The sequence below is a fragment of the Anoplopoma fimbria genome, chromosome 9 (genome assembly GCF_027596085.1).
Source record: "Anoplopoma fimbria isolate UVic2021 breed Golden Eagle Sablefish chromosome 9, Afim_UVic_2022, whole genome shotgun sequence".
In the NCBI taxonomy this organism is placed as follows: Eukaryota; Metazoa; Chordata; class Actinopteri; order Perciformes; family Anoplopomatidae; genus Anoplopoma; species Anoplopoma fimbria.
The window spans coordinates 4817461-4843487 of record NC_072457.1 but is presented as its reverse complement, the minus strand read 5'-3'; the positions used below and the strand labels follow the sequence as shown (position 1 = coordinate 4843487).

At 39.4% G+C, this 26027-nt stretch overlaps 1 protein-coding gene across 1 annotated transcript in view; it reads left to right on the top strand.

The window, feature by feature from the left end:
* Positions 1 to 26027, top strand: part of LOC129096032 (striatin-like) — a 49940-nt gene that overhangs the window by 19346 nt on the left and 4567 nt on the right. Inside the window, exons 2-17 of the mRNA XM_054604679.1 lie at positions 6332 to 6435; positions 7742 to 7815; positions 9372 to 9456; positions 13371 to 13541; positions 13642 to 13777; positions 14667 to 14829; positions 18623 to 18733; positions 19961 to 20101; positions 20196 to 20332; positions 21245 to 21420; positions 21604 to 21651; positions 22128 to 22249; positions 22342 to 22509; positions 23705 to 23845; positions 24775 to 24876; positions 25657 to 25743. Of these exons, the coding sequence (XP_054460654.1) occupies positions 6332 to 6435; positions 7742 to 7815; positions 9372 to 9456; positions 13371 to 13541; positions 13642 to 13777; positions 14667 to 14829; positions 18623 to 18733; positions 19961 to 20101; positions 20196 to 20332; positions 21245 to 21420; positions 21604 to 21651; positions 22128 to 22249; positions 22342 to 22509; positions 23705 to 23845; positions 24775 to 24876; positions 25657 to 25743 (1966 nt within the window). The remainder of the gene's footprint in view (positions 1 to 6331; positions 6436 to 7741; positions 7816 to 9371; positions 9457 to 13370; positions 13542 to 13641; positions 13778 to 14666; positions 14830 to 18622; positions 18734 to 19960; positions 20102 to 20195; positions 20333 to 21244; positions 21421 to 21603; positions 21652 to 22127; positions 22250 to 22341; positions 22510 to 23704; positions 23846 to 24774; positions 24877 to 25656; positions 25744 to 26027) is intronic.

Below are 26027 nucleotides of genomic sequence, written 5' to 3'. Positions count from 1 at the left end.
ATCAATTCATTAGTTGTTCCAAACTTTGTCTGGTAGCTCTTACGGCCACGCAGGAACTGATTGTTTAGTTCTGGTTGGTTTGGAGTTAATAATGATTAAGCAGAAAATACGAGGCTACCTCTGGTTACTGATGGGATATAACGTCTTTAATTTGTGCTGGCTTGGGTTGACTCGGCACGTTAAAACAGAAGGGCTAGCTGCTCGAAGGTGTTCATCAGCGAGGCTGGGACTACTGGTCAAAGGAACATCTGTGAAACGGTGGATTTCCTTTCTCATAAATTCCTGTCCCGTTAATTTTTCTGCTTCTACTCTACAACCCTTGGAGTATTGGTATTGTTTTTAGTTTAGGAATAGCTTATAGCACAATAAAAGTCCCCCTTTATTCTTATTATCCGTTTTTTAAAAGCTTTATTATAAAGCCACAAAATCTGCTTTATACAGCTGACAGCAAAAGAGAAAAATAAAGCAGATATCTGAAAGTACAAACAGGGACGCAGGAGAAAAAAATTAACTTCAAACTACTAAGATTCAGTTAGAAGTTACAAAAGTAGTGAGAAAGTCTTTCTCTCTGGTCTCCTGGACAGACATGAGTTGAGTCTTGGCTGTGGCCTGCGAGACGTCACCACAATCTGTTTTGGAGGGTTAGGGTCAGGCCAAGTGCCAATGGAAAACCCCCATCAGTCAGTTACTGGAGCCAGAAAATGCTTTGGGGCAAATATGGTTGACAGATCCGTATATAAAAGGGAAACACACTCATAATATAAGTTTAAATAATTAATAAAAGAATAAAATTAAGATCATTTAAAAAATCTCCACAGTAGAAGAAGTGAAATATCTTGAGAAAGGTTTGCGGTTTTAATTGAATTATTGAGAGAGTTTGTTGGAGCTGCCATTTAGTGACCATTAGAAGAACTGCAGATAACACTTAAACACTGTCGACAAGTTTTAAAATTAAACCACCAGGGTGAATCTTGGAAATTTGGGGAAAAAAGCCCAAATTCTAAGCAAACTGTGGTCGTGGAAATGGTGAAGAGATTTATCAGAAATCTAAGAGTGTAACCTGGGATCATATTTGTCAAGTTAAAGTTTCCAAATTCACTGATGTATTTTAAGTTGTAGAAAAAAACAAAGACTGTACATAAGAAATGGACAGTTCATTGGCGAGTGACGTCACCCGTTGGTTCGTGGACGGCCGTTTTAAAGCCTTGAGTTCGGCATTTTGGCCGTTGTCATCTTAACTTTTTGCTTAACAGAAGTGACCATATTTGGACTGCAGAGGAGTGACGTAGAGAAGCCGTATAGCCGGCTCTGGTAGCAGTAGTAGCCTGTCAATCACAAGATAGCCCCGCCCAAAAGCATACTCTGCTTTATGGTCTGTTTGACTCTAAATGGAGCATCATTTACTAAATGAACATCATGCTGTATTGAAGAAGACTTGAAACTAGAGATTGAGACCATAAACTCATGTTTACAATGTTTACTGAGGGAATAAATCAAGAGAGAAGTAGAGTCATTTTCTCATAGACTTCTATACAACCAGAGGAGTCGCCCCCTGATGGACAGTAGAGAGAATGCAAGTTTTAAGACACTTCAGGATTGGCTTCACTCTTCAGAACCGAGGCTTGTCGCCTGAAATAAACGTTAAAATGATTTAAGCTTGTGTTAAACCCGGACTTTATATCAGGCTTCGAACTAAAAGCAATTCAAAGAAACCATTGACTTTGAGACAAGGGAACCGGAATTTAAAAACGCTGATTCGTATCCTGGTTTTAGGGCTCATTCCTGCAGCGCTCTATTAACACATGTTACTTCGGTAGAAAACTTCTACTCGGTGCAACAGTGGCGGTATACCATCCCACATTTACAGCTGGGCTACAGTTTTGTTTGGATCCATGACAACATCAGCCACAAACCGCACGAACTGAACATTTAAGTTTCTTCTCTGCTGAATAAAAAAAATTATATATATATCTCTCGTGTTTTGTAAAGCAGCAACGTTTTATTTGGGTGTTGAAGCAGAAGTTTAAAAAAATATATATACATATAATTATGGCTCCTTTGCTGTAGACATTATTAATAATTCAATTTGACTGTTGGACCAACACGATGTTTTCCGCTCTGACGTGTTGTCATATCCTATGAATTAGATAACATGAGGGGAATTAGTTTACAGCAGAATGTACTTTCCAGATTCACTGCATCCGCTGATTTCCAGCCCTAACTGGAGTGAAAAAACAACACGACTAAATCAGAGAAGAAGAACAGTTTAATGGAAGAGCGCTTTAATGGAAAAACCCGGCGGAGAGTCTTGTAACTGTGTCACAGCGTCGACCTCTGCTACCGATTTTTGTTTTCCCGCCTCCACATCCAGCTCTGAATGTCTGCTGCTCAAACATGACATTCAGATGTTTCAGTAAAATCTATAATTATGAGAAGAAGACACCCTCGATGTGCTGCAGATGTCCTCCTACGCAGACATCACCCTTCCCACCAAGCAGTCCCTGCAAGTGTTCAACATCTAGGCGGACCTGAACTATTATGAACTTTTTAAATTTGTATTTTAAGAACGCCTTCACATATAGTAACACTGTCAGAGATCATAAACCAGTCAGAGATGAGCTTTGGATAATTTGTTTCCAGCATGACATCACTGCTGCCTGGAGGGAACGGGAATAGGATTTGTGTAATTTAATAATAGATGATCATAAATGAATAAATTAAGCTTAAATGATAACATTTGCTGCTTCCTCTACTCACTGATGAACTGTTTGCCTCCGTTCTTCCATACTTGTAATAACCCAAAGATGATGCTGCTCTGATTTATCGCCACGAAGGAAACATGCAATTTGTAGAAAGATCTTTTTGTCGCTTAGCTGACTTAGATTCTGACGCATTTGTTGGCCAGTTGAGTCACAAGATGAAGGCATACGTTGCAATATTATTAATATCATAATATCCATCTGAATATGCTAGCAGAGCAGTGGTGGAAGAAGTATTCAGATCATTTACTTCAGTATAGGTACTAATACCAAATAGTGAAAATGATCCACCATATGTAAAAGTCCTGTATTTAAACAATAAATTAATATGCGACTATCAATTCATCATTGATGTCGTTTTTCAAGCAAAAACACAATATCTTAAATATGAGGATTTAAGGCTGTATCTGTTTTATATGATCTTAAACTAAATATGTTTGAGTTTTGAACTGCTGGTCGGCTGAAATAAGGGATAAAAATATGCATTATAATTATTATAAATAAAATACTATTTTTTGATTCAATTAATTGAGAAAATAATCAGCATTTTAACCAGTAATGAAAATATTCATTTAACATATAATATTGGCACGACCTCAAACACGCACTTTTCTGAATCCGCGCTCAATGTCTATTGAACTGTGTTGTCTGATTGCTCTTGAACGCAACAACCATTGTCCTAAAACATCTATTGATGATGTCGTCAAACAGCATTGATTTTTAAAACAATCATACCAGCACAAATCAGTCACAGAGATAATAACAGCAGCAAGAAAAAGACCAGAATGCAATGCGGTCACACGATATCTTTGTTTTTGTGCGTTTGTTTCCAAAAAAGGTTTTTGACCTCTGCCATTGCATGGAGTCATATTCATGTTCAGCTCTGCGTGATTAAGAACATACAACTGTTTCCAAACAGAGAGCTCGTCTCCTTCTCAGAATAAAGTTTACCGCCATCATCTCTGTGAAATTCAGACGCTGTCGCCTCCAGTGAGGAGCGACCCAGTTAAAATGTGTGTTTGACATGAATGAAGGGCTGAGTGTCCTACTTCCTCCTCAGTGTGTGTGTGTGTGTGTGTGTGTGTGTGTGTGTGTGTGTGTGTGTGTGTGTGTGTGTGTGTGTGTGGAGGGGGTTTAGTTTGCAAACATGCAGTCCAGTCAGTTAGTGTGTAAAGTGGCCTGGAAGTGACGCTCATAAAACAGAGCAGCAGCCTGCAGCGTCCGCTCTGCTCGGATCAAAACAATGAATCACACTTTAATGGATTCATAAACTGGTCCTCCGTTTTCTGGAATATTGTGAGCGCTGAATGTAGAGATGAAAACAATTTTGCAGTTTAATCAAATCGTCAACGAACGGAAGATTAATCGGTTACTAATTTGCATTTGATTAGTCGTTTTAATTTTGTTGTTTGTGTGAGCATTTTATTAGGAAAATGAAAGGCGTGGCTGCTTTGGGTGACAATGCTCCACCGAGGATCGACCTCGACTAGTGGCTCTAAGCTTGCTAACCCGTGGGGCAGAATTTGGCCTGCTGGACATTTTCACAGTCAGAAAAATTAATTCACACTGGCAACATCTTTTTTTTAATAATTTTTATGTAAATAAGGTCCCCAGTAGCATTGGAAAAAAAGCATGAAAATAGAGTAATAGAGCTTGTTTTAGCAAAACAAATTCGAGCCCAACATCTGTTTGATCTCGTAAATATATTTAAGAGTATCTTTAAATTACGGCGTATTATTTTTCATAGGTTTTTGCTATGAATGCTAAATGAGACCGCCCTGGTTAGCATGCCAGTGTTAGCTTATTAGCAGCTAACACAAACCACAGCTGATTGGATTGTCATTAGTTCTGTGGGTATTTGATCATAAACTAAAGTTTTGGACACGTTAAGATGTTGCCCAGATGACATCGCTACATGAACGCATGTGTCACATTTTTTTTCTTTACAGTATGTTTTGAACTCTTGTATTAAATATAACAGCTGACCTGGTTTTTAATAGCGACAGCATAAACAAACAACTGTCATATTGAGGTGGAGGAGGAGGAGGAGGAGGCGGTAGAGCAGATCAGATCAGGGTTGAACCTCTGGGGTAAAGAGGGGTATCAGTGTGTGTGACGTCAGCGCTGATGCAATGTATCGTGCAGGGCAACAGCAAACACACAAATAAACACAAAACCTTTTAGCTACTTTTACGTGTGTCGGATTTACGGCCCTGACCAAACTGAACTTCAACGCAGACACACAAAGCTTAACTTACACTATTTGACCTCGACTCCCAGGCGGGTCACATGTCGCCTGTTCCCACGCTGCCTCCTGAGTCGCCTCCTCACGTCCGACCCACGTCTGGGGAGGAGACGTTAAGACGGATCAGACGCAGAGACGTGTTCGTCGGTCACAAGTTACCTTTCGGTCCCTGTCCCCCTTTCCCAGGAGGCTTTGGGGCCCCTTGGATACCCGCTGAACCGACAGAAGAGAAAGCTCTTATTGAAAGATGGATCATTTACAGAAACATAAGCATTCCCATTCAAGCTTGAAAAAATACAGTAAAGAAAGAAAAATGTCGACGGATACACAAAAATGTACTTTTTTTTGTGTATCTAAAAGGTTAGTTATAAAAAATAATGGTAATAAATAACTAAACTAACTAACTAAAATTGCTAAGCTTCTCACTTGATTTATTACCTCAGTAAATGGTCTCAATCTCTAGTTTCAAGTCTTCTTCAATACAGCATGATGTTCATTTAGTAAATGATGCTCCATTTAGAGTCAAACAGACCATAATGCAGAGAATGCTTTAGGGCGGGGCTACACAGTGATTGACAGGTCTCTACCAGTCGTATTTGGCGTCTCTACGTCCTTCCTCAGTCCATAAATGGTCACTTCCGTTCACTGGTTGCAAGAAAACCAAGATGGCGACGGACAAAATGTCTTACTCTAAGCTTCAAAACGTCAGTCTATAAAACCAATAGGTGACGTCATGGCAACTACATCCACTTCTCATATACAGTCTATGATTATGACGCACAGAGAGTGAGTCTCCTGATATTGTAGATGAGTAAGGGGAGTGTTTGTGAATGTGGGAGAGTTATTTTTAGCTATTTTAGTTTGTTATTTTCATCGTCCTTCACACAGCTTCCCCTCAGAGAAGTCACACACCATTTTCTAAATCCTCTAAACCACCTCTGCTGCCTCCCCCCGTTCAAACCTCTTTGGGACCGCGGTGCAGTGGAGCACCAAATTGCAGATAAACGAAATCAGAATTAGACTCGATTAAACTTTAATGATCTCTGTGGGGCGAAGATCCAACAAAATAAAAGCATCAGAGCATCATAAGGCAAATAATTACAACAACAAAGATCACAATGGGGAAAAAATGATTCTCTGTTGTGTGATTTTATTTTGACACCCTCATGTTTAATGGACTTTAGATGTTTGATAGAAAACACACAGCAGGAATCCAACCTTATGGACTGAAGTGAGAAAAAAGACGTTAGAAAATAAAGTTCAAAGGTTGTTTCTACTGTTCTGTCCGTCCTCGGTCATCAGTCGGTGTTTCATCTGTTCCCTCCAGGCTCAGATCGCCTTCCTGCAGGGGGAGAGGAGGGGTCAGGAGAACCTGAAGAAAGACCTGGTGAGACGGATCAAGATGCTGGAGTACGCCCTCAAACAGGAGAGGTGAGACACACACAAACACACACACACACACACACACACACACACACACACACACATGCGCGCACATACATATGCTCATGCAAGTCCTAAATCAAACCATTAATATATATTCTTGCTTTTTTGTTTGGCAGTTCACAATTTGAATCTTTTTATTTCCTGCAAAATGCAAAATCATTTGTTGCTTTTTAACTGAAATTTTTTAGAAAGATCAGTTCATGTGTTGTGCTTCAAATGTGTTTTTTTTCCATAACATAATGTAAAAGAATCACAAGAAAATGCTTGAAAAAATACAAATAAATAAAAGATAATGCATAAATAATTGAAAATAAAAAAAGATATATTTATATTACAAATAAATAAATGAAAACAATAACAATTATTATAATTAATTGATTTAAAAAAATACCAAAAAAAACATACTTGTATAACTTCCCCTACAAAATGTTCTTGTCTACATATCAAAGAGGTTAGTTGTTTTGTTGACAATAATAAAAACCTAGAATTTTGCTTTCGACTCTCCGTTAGAAACTCCAGGTCCAATCTCAATAATCTGAAGTGTGACGAGGAACTTAAAGGATTTAAAGTGACCCTGATTGACAAATCTGATCAGTGTGAAAATTGATCCCTCCACCTCAAAGAGCAGCTTATCCTCTTAAGGAATTATTGGTAATAAATCACATAATCTGGCGACGGATTTTCACACAGTTTGGTCGTCTGAGTGTTTGATTGGCAGGTCTGGATGCTGTTTAATGAACCGTTTGGAAGAGGGGTGTTGTGGGAAAAAAACTATAACAGGCTTAATTTAGGATTTGACGAAACACTTTGACTCTTTTGGTTTAGTGTTAGCAGCTCTTTAAAGGACAATTGTGGTGTTTTTTATTCATTTGTTAATCAATAACAAATTGGTACATTACTGCTGATTCTTTTTTTTAATCATTCCACCTTTTTTAATATTTAATTTCTTCCTGTCAGACGATAGTTTCAGTAAGTTTCTATTATAGATCAACGTGAATCTTTGATCATACAGTCCACTTAAAGTGAACAATTATAAGAACTACATTTGTTATTTAAAAAATATTTTTTAGAAAATCAAATCAGTTGTATTTGAAAAAATGTAACATCCAAACATCTGCAAAAAAAGGGACAACATGTCACAAATGATTGTCTTTTATTGAACAATGCAATTAAAAAGACATCATTTCCCAACATATTTATTGCCTAAAAGAATAACGATATTCTAATACCTAAAAAAAAAAATCCAGTGAGTCCCGGTCAGACATTGTAATAACCAGTTTGTCCTCCTCAGGGCCAAATACCATAAGACAAAATATGGGACAGAGCTGAACCAGGGAGAGATCATACCTCCAAGTTATGACTCCGGTAAGACAAACCTCTCTCATCTCTCTGTTACTGATATTCTGCTGACATGTTTTGAACATCCAAGTGATGTCTCTCCTGACTGGTGATTGAGCTGTTATTAAAATGGTCGGATTTGGAGATTAGGCGGAGAGATATGACAAGACTACACGCTGGTTTCCTGACCAATCGTAGCTCGATGTCATCAGGAAGGAGGTGCTATATGGACAGACCCCCAGTAACAACAATGTAGGGCCGCCTTCCTCAGTCGATGAGTCCAATCATCCATCAATGACCCCTCTGTCATTTTTCATATCTTTTTCCTCTTGTAAACAATTTTGTGCTCTAGTAAACAACTTAATCATAATCACAGTGTTTGTATGGATATGTATGGTGATACACAGTGCAGAAGGTCTCATCCACAAAGTTTGGTTATCAAACAATGGACGTGTTTCGATACGAGTCGGGTGGGTTGCAGACATTGAGGACAGTCCGCTTAGTTGACATTCGCACCGGGAGGAGGCTGTCTCGTCCCTCCTTGTGGGGTAGAGAAGACCCAGCAAGCACTAGGTTCCCAGGCCCTGGGAAGCAGACAAAGTCCTGTCTAAGGGGTGCTGTAAAGTTCACTTTCTGAGCCAAACCCGCTACGGAGGAAATTTGCCTGCGTTGCTGTCTGGACTGCAGGCAAATACAGAGAGATTAGCTTCATTAACTGGCTGTAAAGACGTGATACTATGTGTCTCTGTGGTGAGGATGACACCGCAACTGGGGCAGTCGGTCAGTTAGTCCCAAAAAGATATACAGTACCAGTCAAAAGTTTGGACACACCTTCTCATTCAATGGTTTTTCTTTATTTTTTATTTTTTCTACATTGTAGATTAATATTGAAGACATCCAAACTATGAAGGAACACATATGGAATTATGTGGTAAACAAACAAATGCTCAACAAACCAGAATATGTTTTATATTTTATATTCTTCAAAGTAGTTGAATGAGAAGGTGTGTCCAAACGTTTGACTGGTACTGTAGATGGGGAACCTTAACACCGACAATGTGACCAAACTCCTGTACTGGACTTGACTGGGAAACCCTCAACCCTCCCAGCTGAGTGCCTCTGTGTGTTTGTTCCCCACAGAACGAGAGGGGTCACCTCTACATGACTGCATCTCACAGTTTGACCAAAGAAATCTCAACTCAAGGTCCACTTACTAGCTTATTGTGGCCCTTTCAACTGTATCATATGGTCTTCAATTTTGCTGAACACTGACAACAGGACGCCAAGAACGAGCAACGTTTAGGCCAAAGAAAATATGTTTTGTGTGAAGGAAGCCCGTTCAGATCAGGACGCCTCTTGGACGCCTCCCTGTGGATTTATTCTGATCACGCCTAATGGGGAGAAGAAAAAAACCCAGTGTCAGAGCAGAAACACACTCTGAGGACATTATTCCTCCCATCTGGGGACACGACAGGAGGAGGAGGACGTCTGCATGGATGAATGGATGGAAACATGTTGGTAACACTCTCTCTCTCTCTCTCTCTCTCTCTCTCTCTCTCTCTCTCTCTCTCTCTCTCTCTCAGATGAGGCGGATGACAGCGAGGCTCCCAGTCCTCCCAACAGCAGCCATCAGCTCAGCTGGAAACAAGGACGCCAGCTGCTCAGACAGTGAGTTTACACACACATGAACACACACACACACATGAACACACACACACACACACACACACACACACACACACACACACACACACACACACACACACACACACACACACACACACACACACACACACACACACAAGTGTGTCTCAGAACCAAAAGCTTGAAAGCAGCAGAGTCAATCTTCTTAATGGAGATTAACACTTTTAATGGGACTAAAACACACTAATCCACTGGGACCAGTTGGAGCTGATGGTGGTGGAAGAAGTGTTAATATCTTGTACCTAAAACGTGAAAATACACAATTACAAGCAGAAGAACATTACTTTAGTTAAAGAAACAGAAGTACTAGCAGCAAAAGTTACGCAAAGTATCAAAAGTAAAAGTACTTGTAGTGTTATATCATTGGATTATCATTATTTTTACCTGTATATGTATATGTATATATATATATATATATATGTATATATATATATATATATATATATATATATGTATATATATATATATATATGTGTATGTATATATATATATATATATATATGTATATATATATATACATTGAACATTTTACTTTACTAATTAAAAGTGCAAAACTAAGTACAAAGTACTCATCCTGCACAACGGCACATTTCGGAAAACACAGTATTATAGTATTGATTTGAAAATAAAGATGCATTAACGTGTTTAATGTTAATGCTAATTGCTTTACTAAACTGCTGTGTAGCTTGTGAATTTCACCAACGGATCAATCAAGTTTTATCTTAACCTAAAACAATACATGATGAATTATTTGACGGTTATATTTTGTAATATTAATCTGATTCTGAATCTTCAAAGTATCTTAAGTGAAATATCTAATGAATGTGTTTGAGTAAAAAGTACAATAATTCCCTCTGAGAAGTACTAGAGCAGAAGTTTAAAGTAGCAGAAAATGGAAACACTGAAGTAAAGTACAAGAACCTCAAAATGGTACTTTTGTGTATTAATTGAGTGAATGTACTTAGTTAGTTTCTGCCACTGCTGTTTAGTAGTTTTATCTATAACAATATATACTTTTTTCATGCACTGGTCACAATTGTTGTATGCAAACGTGAAATATATCGTAATCTGCAAACAAATAAACTCCATAAGTCAGAAATACGGAGTAGAGTAGAACTAGACAGTACTTAAAGGGACAGTCTGGATGTTTTTAATCTGGGTTGTACAAGGTTCTTATCCACCAACAGTTTTTCGGGGGGGAGTTTTTCATTTTCCAACGCGAGGGTCCAAGGACAGAGAATACTGTATGTTGTACGGATTTTTAAGCCCTCAGAGGCCAGTTTGTGATTTGTGATATTGGGCCATACAAATAAAATTGAATTGAAAAAAGTACACAGCAGTGAGCAAGCCCCTCGTTTGGAGAAACAGACAGGAGCAAAGAAATCTACTGCTACCTTAGACACATAAAATAATCTATATCAGTTGTGTAAGTGTATGCTATATTTAGATTTTTTTCACCACTTTGTCTTGCTGCCAGACAGTTCAGAGATCTGTTGAAGAGCACTATAACGTCTGTATCAATAGAGACAACAAACAAGTGATGCATCAAATGACCGTCGGACAACTGAAGTTTTCCGTTTCTTCAGCTGATCGGTCTGTAACGTTCATGTCCGAAGTTCGAAGCGGTTTTGTTTTTCTTCTTTTCTTTACACACTGCAGTCTTTTTCGCAGCTTCCATTAATTACCTGGACTGTGGCAGCTTGCAGAACTGTATTTTGTCTCCAAACCGGCCATGACAGGTGGTCATCTGAGAAATTGGCCGTTTTCGATCAGCAGACAATTGATCTGTGCATCTCTAGTTTGTTTACCAATCCGTATCTGGTACTGACTGCCAACCAGTTGAGAAGAGTTCAAATATTTTTGGCTTCATTATGAAATTCTGGCGGTCCGCCACAGTTTATGTAATTAATGGGAAAGACTACAGTGTGTTCTGACAAAACGTGTCAAAACCTAACCTAACCATTTTTTTTATAAAGAGAGCTTCTGTTTCAGAGAGTGTTTGGTGTTTTTTGTCTTTATTTAGTGTGTGTGTGTGTGTGTGTGTGTGTGTGTGTGTGTGTGTGTGTGTGTGTGTGTGTGTGTGTGTGTGTGTGTGTGTGTGTGTGTGTGTGTGTGTGTGTGTGTGTGTGTGTGTGTGTGTGGTGACAGTGAATGGAGGATTGTGTGGAAGCTTTGAGGCCTGCTGCGATCGGAGAGGCTGGTACAGAGAGAGGGAGGCCGACCTTCCCTCTCTGTCTCTCTCTCTTTCTTTCTCTCTCTCTCTCTCTGTCTCTCTCTCTCTGTGAACAAACACACTAGATTCTATTCAGAATTAAACCTCCGTCCACTGAGGATAAAACCTCTCGATAAAGCGCTGCTCTCAGGTCAGCCGGTTCCTGCTTCTCTTGGTGTCTCAGGGTGAAGGTACAGATCAGAGACTAGTTTGAACGTCTGATTGAACATCTGGATTCTTATTGGACTTTGCAAGTTAAAGGGTAAACTTCACTTCTTTGCTCAAATATTTTATCATTTCTGACTTAACAGAGCTTTGTCTCGTTGATTTGTCTCGTTAAATAAAGTGCACATGCTAACATTTCTAACAGGTTTTGATGGTATTGTTGCAAGACATATTTGAGGTTTAACAAATCTTAACACCTCACTTATTGTCCGTTTAACAAAACCAGAATTTGAACGCCAAATTTATGGTAAATATTAAGTGTTTTTTCTTCCTCTGTGAGCATCTTGTCAAACATTGTATATAAGTTCCTAAACGAGGCGGCGTCGCCCTTTAAGGACGCTGCTCCATTGATATAATCGTGGTGTTGTGTAGCTCAGCGGGTACAGCAAGGCACCGACGCTGAGACTGAAAAACAGAATGAAGAGGGGCGTTCAGGGACAACAGGACTGTTTATTAGCTTCTATGGGGAACTCAGAGAAAGTCAATGGATTTTGCTTATAAATGACTTATAGTATTTCTGTTTTCTGCAAAATACCAGTATCTTATATTTTGATCAGCCTGATGGGATATTTGTCACTTTTTGCCACTTATTTGTCTTTTGTCTGGTGATGCTTTGTTACTTGTTACATGTTTGTCATTTCCTGTGTGGAGATTTTCCAACGCTGGTCATCAGAAATATTTACTGATTTGAACAATTGAGATGAATCTGCATCCTTTATGGGGTTGAGGCTCTGCAGGATGGGGGAAAAAACGGCTGGATTTTAACATAAAATCGCGAAAACACAAAAGTTTGTTCTTCAAGTTTTCCTTCACAAGCTTTTCCTCGTTTTTTGACTCAAACCATAGATTGATATTTTGGGTTTGTTTTTTATTGCAAAGATAGTTTAGACATAATTTTAATACCTCCTCAATGGTCTTTTAGCGGGAAATACATTTTTAATTAAATTGTTTGTGGATATGAAACCAGCGGATGAACAGATCTCACGTCTTATGACCTCTGACAAAAAAATGAATAAATAAAAAGTATATCCTGCTGCTATTTACTAGAAGTGTGGTCTATTATTCCGACAGCGTGAAAATAAAGAATAAGACACAATCAAACCCTTTATAAAAGACATTTCGAACCATGGGGCGCTTTAATCTGATGATTTCTATTAATGCCAGACCAATAGTGTGAACCCCTTTTTTAAAGAATTCCGAAAACTTTCCTCAGAAAGTCGCTTATGAGCAACCAAGGACATTTACAAAAAAGTTAGCAATTACTTTGCTAAATGTGTAAACCCCTTTCACACTTGAAATATGTCCCTTATTGTTGTTTCTACTTCACATGTTGTGCTATTTATTGAATTGGGATTTACTATCATGTGTTTTAACCTCCTCCGTGAGCCTCCTCTGACCTGTCTTATGTCTCTCGTCTCTCGTCTCTCGTCTCCACTCTCAGATACCTGCAGGAGGTCGGATACACGGACACCATCTTGGATGTGAAGTCTCAGAGAGTGAGAGCGCTGCTCGGTCTGACCGGAGACTCAGGGGAGAAACCTTCAGAGAGGAAAGCCGAACCGATGGTCAACGGCACCGAACCGTCCTCCCTGAAGGACAGCGGCATGGTCAGGTACGAGAGGAGGCGGGATTTATCCTCGTATTTGTATTGTCTCGTTGCTTTTTTCATGCCACCAGACTCACCTCTCTCTCTTCACCCTCTCTCCTCCCAGTAAACCCGACATGTCGGACTCGGCCACCGTGTTGGAGGCCTTTAAGTTCATAGAGAGCGCTGCGGCAGAATTCAGCGACGATGACGAGGACGAGGACAGCGAAGGAAGAGATAAGACCATCCTAGACATGGCCACAGTAAGACATCTACACACTCAAACTAATGCTGCTCAACCTCCAGTGATGTTTCAAATCACAGCTCTGGATAAGCAGCAGTGGAAGAAGTATTCAGATCCTTTACCTTAGTAAAAGTACTAATACCTACACTGTGAAAACACATTCAGAGCCTTACTTAAGTAAAAATATGTCAGTATTATTAGCTAAATGTACTTCAATTATTTTAAGTAAAATAACTCAAATTGGAATAAAATGTTCCCTGTCAGTGTTTCAGTATTATATCCGATGTTTTTGGATTATTATTATTACTGCTGCATTAATGTATGTATTCCATTTTACTAGATGTTTTTAACTCCTTTATAAACTGTTGTTTAGTTTAATCTACATCAATTCATCATATTCTATAAGATCATCATATGTTTGTGGCGTCGCCAGTTTTCAGCTTTGTGACGATACATTTTCCAGCTGATCAAAGAGGCTTTTAAAGAGTTTATTTATCTGAAGAAGTAGGAGAATTTTCTCAACACATAAAGGAACAATTCATCCTTCAGTTTATCACAAACATTAAACATCAACACATCTGGAGATACAAGGTTTTCACTGGACAGGAATTGGATGGAAAAACTGTAATATTTAGAGTAACTAAAAATTTAGTAAAAAATACAATATTTACCTCTGTGAAGAAGTATGAAGTAGCATACATTTGTACCTTAGTACTTGATGCATTGTTATTGTCACAGTTATGATAAAGATTTATGTAAGCATATGTGGAATATAGTCAAACATAAGATGATCGCTCCCATTCTAGAAACTGTCTCAAGCTGCAGAAGGGAGTCGGTGGAAACCAGTGTTTTCATTTCCTGAGCCATATTTTCAAAAGTCTTCCTCATCTCCGTAACTTTCTTACCAGATGGTGAGGAAGAAGCAGTCGTCCACCCCTTCCTCCACGACCTCTGACCTCAGCGACGACCCCGACACGGAGGAGGCCCTGAAGGGTTTCGATTTCTTGGCGAGTCCGGATGAGCTGGACGAATCACCAGAGTCCAGGAGTGGAGAGGACAGCGGAGAGTGGGGTGAGACGAGGGGACACTTCAGACATTTAGATGAGGGGGGGTTTAATCATATGGGAAGGTTATTAGTTGGAAATGAAATCCAGAGGACATATAAACATGGGCACGGCAGTCCTGATGATCTGAATCTGACTAAAGATGGAGTTTGGTGAAGTCCTGAAGCAGCGTGGGATCATGGGAGTTGTTGTCTTCACCACCATTGCTGTCATACCTGTCAGCTTTTCCAGTTTTTTAAGATTCCTTCAGTGTTCATCATTCAAGAGGTTTTTACCGCAGAGGTCTCATCCTCTTTCAAAACAAAAGGTCCTGATTAGAACCTATTAAAAACACAGAATTAAGCATTTTCACGTTAAAAATCAGTGTTTCTCGGAGGCTGAGCTACTCCTAAAGTTCTCTCAGCTTGTTTCTCTGATAACTTAAGATCCAGACGTCCGATAACTGAAATCCCTCATCCGGCTAAAACATAAAGTTAAAAACATCCATACCTAAAAAGTGTATCTAAAAATGTCATTTAAAACTGGAGAAAAAGTCAGTTAATGACGTGATACGACGCCGTTGCCAGGCGACCAAATTAAAACGGACCGTTAAAATTAAGGTTTTTTGGGGTTTTTAACATTTTTGAAACAGGGGTCTAGTTTTTTCGAGACATTTTAATGTAGCAAAGGTATATATTATACCGTTTATACAAACTCATGTCTTTATATTTCAGAGTTTCACTTGAATGCACCAATAAAAAAAGCATAAAGTTGAGTGAATACAGCTGATAGGAAAACCTGGAAAACCAGCCTTTTAATCGACGTATGAATCGACGTGAATATTCTGTTGAGTTTATCCGGCTGCTTCATGTAGAATTGAAATGAAAGGCTCACAAGGCCGCTCCAGCACCGACGCATTTGCTGTCTCTTTTGAGTGTTTGTATAAATACAACTCTCTTTATAAAAAATAAAGTTCTCAGCTGGCGACCCGGCAGCCCCCGCAGTTTACTCAAGCATCCACCGTTTTTCTACTGTTCCTTAGCAACGCATTCAGTGTCGTTAGGCCAACGACAAAAAAAAAGCATCCCCACGCAGCCGGTGAGTCACCCCTTCACTGTCCGTGTAGATGTAAAGGAGTGCTGACTCAGCGCAGCAACCTTTGTAGATTTCCTTTTTTGCGAGCTGTGAAACAATCATCTGGTTCTGCTGTAGTTTGGTGTCTCTTCAAGGCTGCGTGTCGTTATGAAACTCGTTCTCTGACTCTGAAGGCTTTTTTCTTCTTGAGCCCCACGCCTCCTCCGCAACCCGAACGCATCGCTCGTCCTCGGGGCTACAAGGACGGATGATGAGACCTATTGTTTGTCTCGGCTCGCGATTCATCACGGCAGCAGCCATTCCTGCAGAATCCCAATCAGTGTTTATTCTGCATGTTGCTCATCTGTGGATCTGCTGTTGTGCCCTCTGACCTCAGACGGCGTGTTAAAGCCTTTGTAGGCTCTGCATTTAACTCGAAAATGTAAAAGAAAAGATCTTTGTCTCAGAGCTGCCCATTGTAGACATGATCATTTTGGTGAAATGTTGTTTTCTTCCCTGTTAATGGGATAGTTCAGGTGTTCTGAAGTGTGATTGTATGAGGTACTTCTCTGTAGTCAGTGTATTACCTTCAGTCGATGGAGTTTGGAGAGACACACAGGAGTACCAGCACAGGAGTAATATAATGACCTGCTGTTGACGAGGGCAGCAGCATAACATATTAAAGAAACCCAAAAAAGAGTGTGGATATATTTCCAAAAGAAAACTTATAACACACCTTTTTTAGGCCGGCTTTTATCTAATTTCAATTGACAGAAAAAAAATCTACATTTAAAATATTTTCCGAAACTTATCTCTGCTCTCTCCGTTGATAATAACAGTTTAGATACTGTTAGTTTCATTTTCAGTACAGTTATCTTCGTAACATTTTCTGAATATACTGTACACTTAAACTGATATTGATTTTTTGTAGGTGCCTAATACATACATCCACATCAACACAATGTTTTTCTACCCGCGCTGGTACTCATATCTGTTTCTCCAAATTCCATCTACTTAAGTCAGAACACCTCATAAGTATAAGTACCTCTTATACCCCCACTGCAAAGCAGCAGAATGATCCCTTTAAAGGTTTTTGTGGCTTCTTTATTAGAAAGAGTCGATCTCCTTCATTAACATCTCACTTCCAGAACTGAAGAGAACTATGAGAGTTTTATTTGGATTCCAGCTGTTATTTTTTTTATTTGTTTGTTTGTTTGTTTGTTATCTCACCCTGTTTTTTGACACCTTGTGTCCGTTTGTGTTTCCACATTCAACAGCGTATTTGCTTCATATTTGTTTGTTTGACACCAGAAGTGAACTGTGTTGATGTTCCTCTTGTTTCTCTTTGTTGTCAATGTTCGGAGCCTCAGCAGAGTCTAAAAGTATTCATGATGATTACATATTTATTTACAGTGTCTGTCCCATATTGCTAATTATATGGCATTTATATACTAATAGACACAAACAAAAGTTTTGTATTGGGTCTTAGTTTTTGTAGTTTTGGCCTCCGGGTAAATGCAGAGGGATTGATTGGAAGTAAAAAATTAAATGAGCATCCAAATTTTAACTGGAGTCAGGAGATGGTTAGCCTAGCTTAGCATAAAGACTGGCAGCAGGGGGAAACAGCTAGCCTGGCTCTGTCCACAATTAAGAAAAAATGACACCTCTAAAGCTAACTTTGGACTTGATTTGGGGCGTAGACAGGCTAGCTGTTTCCCCCTGCTGCCAGTCTTTATGCTAAGCTAGGATAACCACCTCCTGACTCCATGCGTAACACACAAACTTAAGATTGATCTTTTCATCTGGCTCCAAGGAAAGATAATAAACAAGCATTTTTTTAAAGCTATGGTTGGTAATATTCTTCAAAAAAATGTTTTATTATTTTATGTTATGTTGAAATTCTCATGACATCCAGACAGCAGCACATGCTCTGACAAAGAAAGACAGGCTTAAAGGGAGGCCAACCTGGCACTTTCTTGCTAGGTTTAGCGACTTTTGGAGCTAATGCTGCTAGCTACTTTCAATGGAAAAGAGTTGACAACACTGGATGTGTTTTAAGCAGTGCTTAATTTGAGGGGGAGCAAGGGGGGGCTCCGGAAGGGACGTGCGCTCCGCCAGCTGGATCTGGATTTGTGTGTGAAAAATCAAATAATTAAATACATAAATTAAAGTTTGTTTCGTTTTAATATCTGGTTTTAATATCTGTCATGGTGATTTCTCAATTCTTGGAGATACTCAAAATATCTGGGCTAGCCTATTGCGGAAAAGGAGCTACACCGTTCCATTTGATAGAAGCGTCGGTGGTAGAGTGTTGACGGAGACAGGCGCGCGCCTGTGTGCCTGTGCCTGTGCGCTCCGGGAGCTCCCACTTGACAAATTAAGCACTGGTTTTAAGGTTGGATACTCTTGCTAGTTTCTCAACATTAGCAACCCTAGCTTTATTATGTAGTATTTATTTAAACAATATTACTTCTGTCTACGTTTGCATTTTCCGCTTCCAAACCAGGGATGCGGATTGCTTTGGTTTGTTTTCACAACTGAAATAAGTTATGGCCAAAACTACAAAAGACCCAGGAACAGTTATGACCAAAAAAAAAAAGAAGATTTCCTCCTCCCATCTGCCTCAGGAGGATTTTCAAAGTAAAGTTGAATATGTCGTAGTGCATACAGACACTTATAACAGGTTTCTACCCCACCTTCCTCCTCCTCCTCCTCCTCCTCCCCCTCCTCCTCCCGCTGGCCTGTAGAGAAGGAAGAGTCTCCTCTGGGTGAAGTGGCCTGGGACGTGGACCAGGGTCTGATAGCCCAGCTCAAGGAGCGGTACAGGAAGGAACGCAAGGGCAAGAAGGGGGTAAAGAGTAAGTCCTGTACCGGGCCTCCAGCTCCTCCTCCTCCCTTCCTCATCCTGTTTTTCTTTTATTTATTTCTGTTCCTTTGAATCACTTTGTTTTTCTGGTTTTTCCTCTCCTCTCAGTCCGTCAGAGCTTAGTGAAAAAATATTTAAATCAGCATTTTATTTTGAAGTCTCTGCATCAGTATCTAGAAAGCCCAAACTATTAGATCACATTTAGTCACATTCAAATCAGGGTTCTGTTTGGCTAACTCATAAACATTCCAACACACCAGCACATGTATTCTACCTCACCAACACTATAACCCTCACTAGTCTCACGTCAATCACCTGCTCATAGCTGTGAATCCGTCTCTGATCTCACTCTGCTTTGTCTCAGTGCCTCTCCGAGGTTCAAAGGTGTTTTAGTGTTTGAGTGAATTAATGTGGACGTCCTTCTATTCTCCCCTCGTCTGTGTCTCTTGTGTCCTCTGCCTCCTTTGTTTTGTCTCCTTTTAAGAAAAGCAAAGGTCGTGGTTTACATGTGTTTACCATTTTTAAAATCTTCACAAAACTCTTCTTTTATTTTGTAGATTTCCTGCACTTTTGTCAAAAGTCTCAAAGGAAAGCACTTTGGGATTTTTAAAGCCATCACATTTGGCTTAATCTTTTACTCTGATTCTTATTGAGGCATTAGAGTTTAAATCCATTTATCAGCACCGGAAAACATCCGTCATCCTTAAATGGCTTTTCTCTAAGTGGATTATGCTGTCGACATAACGGCACAGTCGGGCAGTTTTCTGATATTGATGAATTATGATAACAATATCAGTGCATCTCTTAACATTCCTGTTTTTTTTCTTCACCGCCTGCAGTTCACCAAACAGCAGCTGGTACATTTCATCTGTTTCTTCTTCTTCTGCTTATTGTTATTATTATTATTATTTCTGTGTTTCACATTGTTTCTCTGGTTTTATTTTCCTTCATCTCCTTTTTGATCCTCTGCAGAGCTGCTCATGTTCTGCTTTATTTTCATCCTTCATGTTGATTTCTCTTTTTTGTGACAATATGAACTCATAAGACTTATTACTTTTTCTCCAGTTGTAAGTGACTTATTTCATTTCCTCCATTGTGGACTGTTTTCCATCTTTCTCCTTTTCTTTACATTTTTCCTCTGACTTTTTCCTGACTGGGCATTTCTGTTTCCTCCTCTGATTTTTGTCTCCTCCTCCTCCTCCTCTTCCTCCTCCTCCAGGACCAAACCGGTCTCGGCTTCAGGACATGCTGGCTAACCTGCGGGAGGGTGAGGAGCCCTCCATGCAGCCGTCTGTGACGCCCCCCTCCCGCCCCAGTGTACCCAGACTCAATGAGCAGGAAGTGGGGCGCACTGAAGACGGTAACCATCCCTCCTTGATTCACTAGTTAACATTATTAGTATCATTCATGAAGAAGGTCTTTCTTATCGTAAATTGCCTGTTTTGTCTCCGTAGAGGCGATGACATTCCTGCCTTCGACTGGGAAGTCGTTCATAATGGGCAGAGTGGACGAGGCGGTTTCTAACGAGCTGGGACTGGGAGAACTGGCCGGACTGACGGTCGCCAACGAGGCTGAGAGCCTGGGGTACGATGTGAGTAAAACAAACTGGCAGTCTGACCGTTTACAGTGGATTAGAATAATAACAAAAACACAAAAAACTCTTTAGCAGCAGATAAGTTTCAGAAGATAACTCCAGCCGTCAGGGCTCCTCCTCAAAAAGAACTAATGAAAAATTACATAAAAAGCATTATTTATTTAAAGCTTTTTATTTGAGCATTTTCATTTCAGCTATTCCCATTTTAAGAAATACTTGGAAATAGACTTTTAAGTTTATTGAGACTTCCTCGAGCCTTGTCATCTCTGTGAGCAGTCTTTACATTTTTACACTGATTAAACATTCATCTACATCCAACACTCTGAAAAGTATTTCCCAAAATGTTGAACTAATCCTTAAAGCTTTTAACTGATTTTCAATTAGACATGTTTCATTTTAATCTTTTTAATTTCATTTGTAAGGACTTTTAATTTAATTCACCTTTTTTATTTTGAAGTATCCATTTGATTTTCTTTCTTTGGAACGTTTTTCAACATAACATTAATTATGCAAAAAATTATAATTTTTTTGTTTTGATTTTAGTTTTTGGGTGAAACATTCCTCCTTATTTTTTCCACATAATTCACAATATGGGATTGCGGCTTAGAACCAGCAGCTCAAGCTGAGAGAGAGTGGGGTTCTCTTTAAATTCTAACCACAAACTTTGTGTCCACAGTCAGAAAAATTAAGAAATGACAGCCTTACCTTCTCCCTAACAGTAGCAAGTGAGGTCTTCAAATGTATTTGAAGCCATTCGCTATAAAGTCTTAAATCCAGTTGTGTTGGCCCATAGTTTGTTGTCATTCCTGATTTCCTCTCACTGCTTTAGAGTTCTATGAGTATGTATCGTTGTGTCATTCTGCTTTAAAGGCTACAAAGTACCATCATCACGTTGATTGTGTCCCTCAGATCACCAACAACACAGACGCTCTGAGGAAAACCTGGAACCCAAAGTTCACCCTGAGGAGCCACTTTGACTCGGTCCGGAGTCTGGCCTTCCACCCGGTGGAGCCGGTCCTGGTCACGGCCTCCGAGGACCACACCCTCAAACTGTGGAACCTCCAGAAGACGTCGCCCGCCAAGAAGTGAGTGTTAAATATATTTAATATATCCATACACTGTAAATACTTCATTTACCTCAGCTGCAGTAATCTGAAACAGGCTGATAAGAGACACAGCCCTTTGTTTCTGTTTTTCTAATCATATATATATCATGTTTTAGTGTTTTCTGTTAATACAAACTCTGTTCTGGGTTCATAATCATCCAGGTGTACTGCTTTAGACGTGGAGCCCATCTACACATTCAGAGCTCACAGGTGAGATCCTCTTTACCGGTTTGAAAAAGTTCTCAAAACTGTATAGTGTACTTAAAAACTTTGTCTTTGACCAAGCAAATTACAGTTATACTCCTTATTACACATCTTTGTTTGGGTAGTAAACAATATCTGATATCTTACTTTACTTTACTCTTACTTTATAGGAAAACAGCTCAATTGGCAGGCTAGAAATTGAGCTAAGCACCAGAACATTTACATACATTTGGGTTTAAGATACATTTTGGGTTAATTTGATGAAAAAAAGGTTGAATAAAATATGATAAAAATACCCAAAATCTAGAATTCTGACTTATTATCAGTATAAATCAAAGAATAATCCTAAAAGTCAAGTTATAATGTTCACTTTTATTCCTTTAAAGTCTTAATGAAATAGCATGCAAACACACTTTTTAACACAGATATGTTTGGATATTCTAGTATGAAGCGTTAAAGTAAAAGATGTCTCCTTTGTGTAGCGGTGCTGTGCTGTGCGTTACCATGAGCTCCAGTGGTGAGCAGTGCTTCAGTGGGGGGGTGGACGGAACCATCCAGAGCTGGAACACCCCCAGCCCCAACATCGACCCCTACGACTCATATGGTACGTTCCGCTAATCATTCATGACGTCTGCTGCAGGACGTGTACTCCTGACATCTGACATTTCTCTCTGTCTGTGATGTTTCTTTTCTCAGAGCCCTCTGTCCTGCGGGGGGCGCTGTGCGGTCACACGGACTCGGTTTGGGGTCTGGTCTACAGCTCGGCTCACCAGCGCCTCCTCTCCTGCTCGGCTGATGGGACGGTCCGGCTGTGGGACGCCGCTGACACCTCGCCGTCCCTCGCTGTTTTCAACGAGAGAGGAGGTGAGGAAATCAGTGGGTTTGGTAAAGAGATGAGTATCAGTCTGTGAGGTCGGCACTGGGGTCCAGCATGAAGCTATCACAGGGAGTTCACATTCACGGTCCTCAGTGGATGAACCCGGATAACTTCCTGTTGTCACAATATCCACTTTATTTCAGGACAGGAAACCCCAATAATGAACAAGAAGGGCTACAGCTTTCAACATTCATCATTTATTCATCCGATGCTCATTTTCTGGATCAAAAATCCAGGTCGGCATTTTTAAGTAGCAATGTGAAAGATTTAGGGACATCAGAATCAGAATCAGCTTTATTGGACATGTATGCGTAAGCATACAAGGATTTTGACTCCGGTTTCTTCCGCTCACTAATACAAAGAAACAGACAAATAAAACAAAACAAAACTACAAGGAGATCCAAGCGGAACAAAGGGATAGACATTTAACTATTATGTACAACATATGTATACATGAACACAAAAAACAATGACAATGAAATGTAGATACAAGTGCAATGATGCAGTGTGCAAGCTGCTTGAATGAGTATGTGATGGTTGTAACAGGATATTTTAGTTTGGATTGTTTTCGGTTTGTCCTTTCTGGGCTGCTGTGGAAACATGGCGGTGCAAAATGGCAAACCTTTGTGGAAGAGGACCCGCCCCCTATGTAGATCTAAATGGCTTTTTCTTAAATACTTAAGTTTACTTTTACCTAAGTAAACATTTGTAAGTATTATCAGCAGAATATACTTAAAGTACTTAAAGTAAATGTAGTCATTGTGCAGTAAAATGTTCCCTGTCATAAATAATATTAATAATAAAAACTGATGCATTAATGTGTATGTTACATTTCAGTGCTGTAGATGTTTAAGTAATTAAAAAAAAATGATTAAGGAGCCGGGAGGTAATATTCAAATATTTATATTTTTTTACAATGGCCCTAATACACCGTTGTAAAGTATAGTACTTGTAAGTACTTTCCGTAGGTAAATGTTCATATTTATATTCCACCACTGGATTCTAAACTAGTAACATGTGACAATATTACAAAAATCACAAAGAATACTCATCATGAAGTACTTAGACAGTGTATATATTCGTTTCTACACATTTAAAGAGTTGAATTTACTTGATTCATCGGTGTCTCTTTTACTTTCCTGCGTTCACACATTTAACCTCTGCCGCCTGCGTTTGTCTCAGAGCTCGGCGTGCCGACGTCGGTGGACCTGGTGAGCAGCGATTCGGCTCACATGGTGACGTCGTTCACCACCGGACACATCGGACTCTTCAACATGGAGACGCAGCAGCTCGTCCTGAAGCTGGAGTCTGCCGGACCGCCAGGTAAATCTACCCACCAATCACAAGTCCAAACGAGGCGACCTCCACAGTCACGGAGGGAAAAGTTGTTATCTGTTTGATCGCATCAGTACAGCTCCATCTGAGGCTGAAAAGTCAGATAATTAAACCTCAAGGTTCCACAAAAAACAGCTGAATAACAGACTACTAATGCTGAATGTGTACCTATTACTTGTACTGGAGTATTTGTACAGTGTTGTACTGCTCTTTTACTTAAGTTATCTCTTTTTTGTTGTTAAAAATCCTGCTTTTGTTCATCTTATTATGGCGCAAAATGTCATTTAAGACGCTATAAAACTGAAAATCATGATGTCTTTCTTCACATTTCTGATGTTCACATTACAGAATCAGTCTGGCATTATTCTGTTATTTTATTATGGTAAAAAAAAATCCCATGAAAAGACAGAAAACCAACATTTTGTTAGTCTTTCTCTCAAGGCTTTCAGACTCACTATTGGACGCACATTTTTAAAAACACAAATACGTAGTTTCATGTTTAAAAAAGGCTCAGTAGTTTCCTAAAGCAGCTGGTCACTGTAGTTTTTATCAAACAGGAGTATATAGTGCATTTATTCGGGACTATTTTCATCGGCGGATTAATCCACATTTGGTGCTCGAGTGAGTATTTTTTGGCAGCAGGATGGTGTGTGTGTGTGTGTGTGTGTGACTGATTCAAAACAAACTACAGTGTGTGTGTTCATGGTGATGAAGGAACAACAGTGAGACTCATTGATGTGTTTTTAATGGAGCTCTATGACTCAGAGGAAGAAGAGATATCAGACTTTGATACACACACAAAACTTGTAGTCAAAACATTCACTGTTGGTGTCTTAGTGTTTCCTCCGTCCCGTCGGGCTGAAGATTGTAGGTATTAAATGCTACTGTTGTCCTTTCTCTCGTCCGCCTCCACACAGAAGCTCCCTGCAAGATCAATAAAGTGCTGAGTCATCCCACGCTGCCAATCACCATCACAGCTCAGGAGGACCGGCACATCCAGTTCTTCGATAATAACACAGGTATAACATGCCATCATCACCTTCATCATCATCATCATCATCAACATCACTAGCTGCTGCAGAGGAGGCTTTTCTATTACATTTAAAGGAACACGCCACCATTTTTACAAGTCGAATCCTGTTAACATTGTCGTGAATAATCCCACACTTTTGTATAATCTTCTTGTCGCTCTGCAAGAAGTGTGTCTAGTCTGAGAAAAAGAACTCTGATGACATCACCGTGACATCATCAGGGTTATCTAAGCTTGAGCTTGCAGACTATACATTTCTAACATAAACCTGTGGTATGAATTCAAAGTGAAAGGTTGTTTTTTTTTGTATGAGGGAGTTCATCAAGCAGGGAGCCTCTTATGAAAGTTGCTGGTAAATTGCATTGTGGGAAATGTAGGAGTTTTTTGGAGCATGACACAGTCGGGATTTCTCTGCTTCTGCTGCTTTGATTATGGAAGCCAAATACTAAATCAATGTATTTACATTTTAAGAGGTACTTTAAGAGGAATATTCATGCACTTTTCTGTCTGTTTCTGAACCAACACACATTTGGTGATAATAGACACATTGCCAATAAACAGAAAAGAAGCAGATATTTGTGTAACTTTTTATAAAATAACATTATTTAACATATTTAGTAATGTAATATTTATAAACTCACACTCACAACGTTGATAAGAATTTGAGATAAAATCATATTGTCCGTTTGATATTTTGTATTTTATATTTTCTCTTCATATAAATCTGTATCAAAGTGTCATTTATTTTTTTTCTGTTTTTTCATTGAAGGTAAACTGATCCACTCGATGGTCGCTCACCTGGACTCGGTCACGTGTCTCGCTGTGGATCCAAACGGACTTTACCTCATGTCTGGAAGTGAGTGCTCAATCACACGCTGTCTGAAAAACAAAAAAAATATGATATTTAGTATATATTCAAATAAATACAGCAGATTCCACCAGTGTTGGGAAATACGCTTATTATTTTCACAAGATGGGAAGATTAATATCAATTAAGTGTGTATTAATACACAAAATCCATGATTTTGGCACATTTTCTCTTAAAAGTATTAACATTTCTCAGCTATAATTGTTGTTTATTTGAAAAATGTAAACATTCATTGGGTGGCACATAATAATCAGTAAAAATAAACTCTCTAC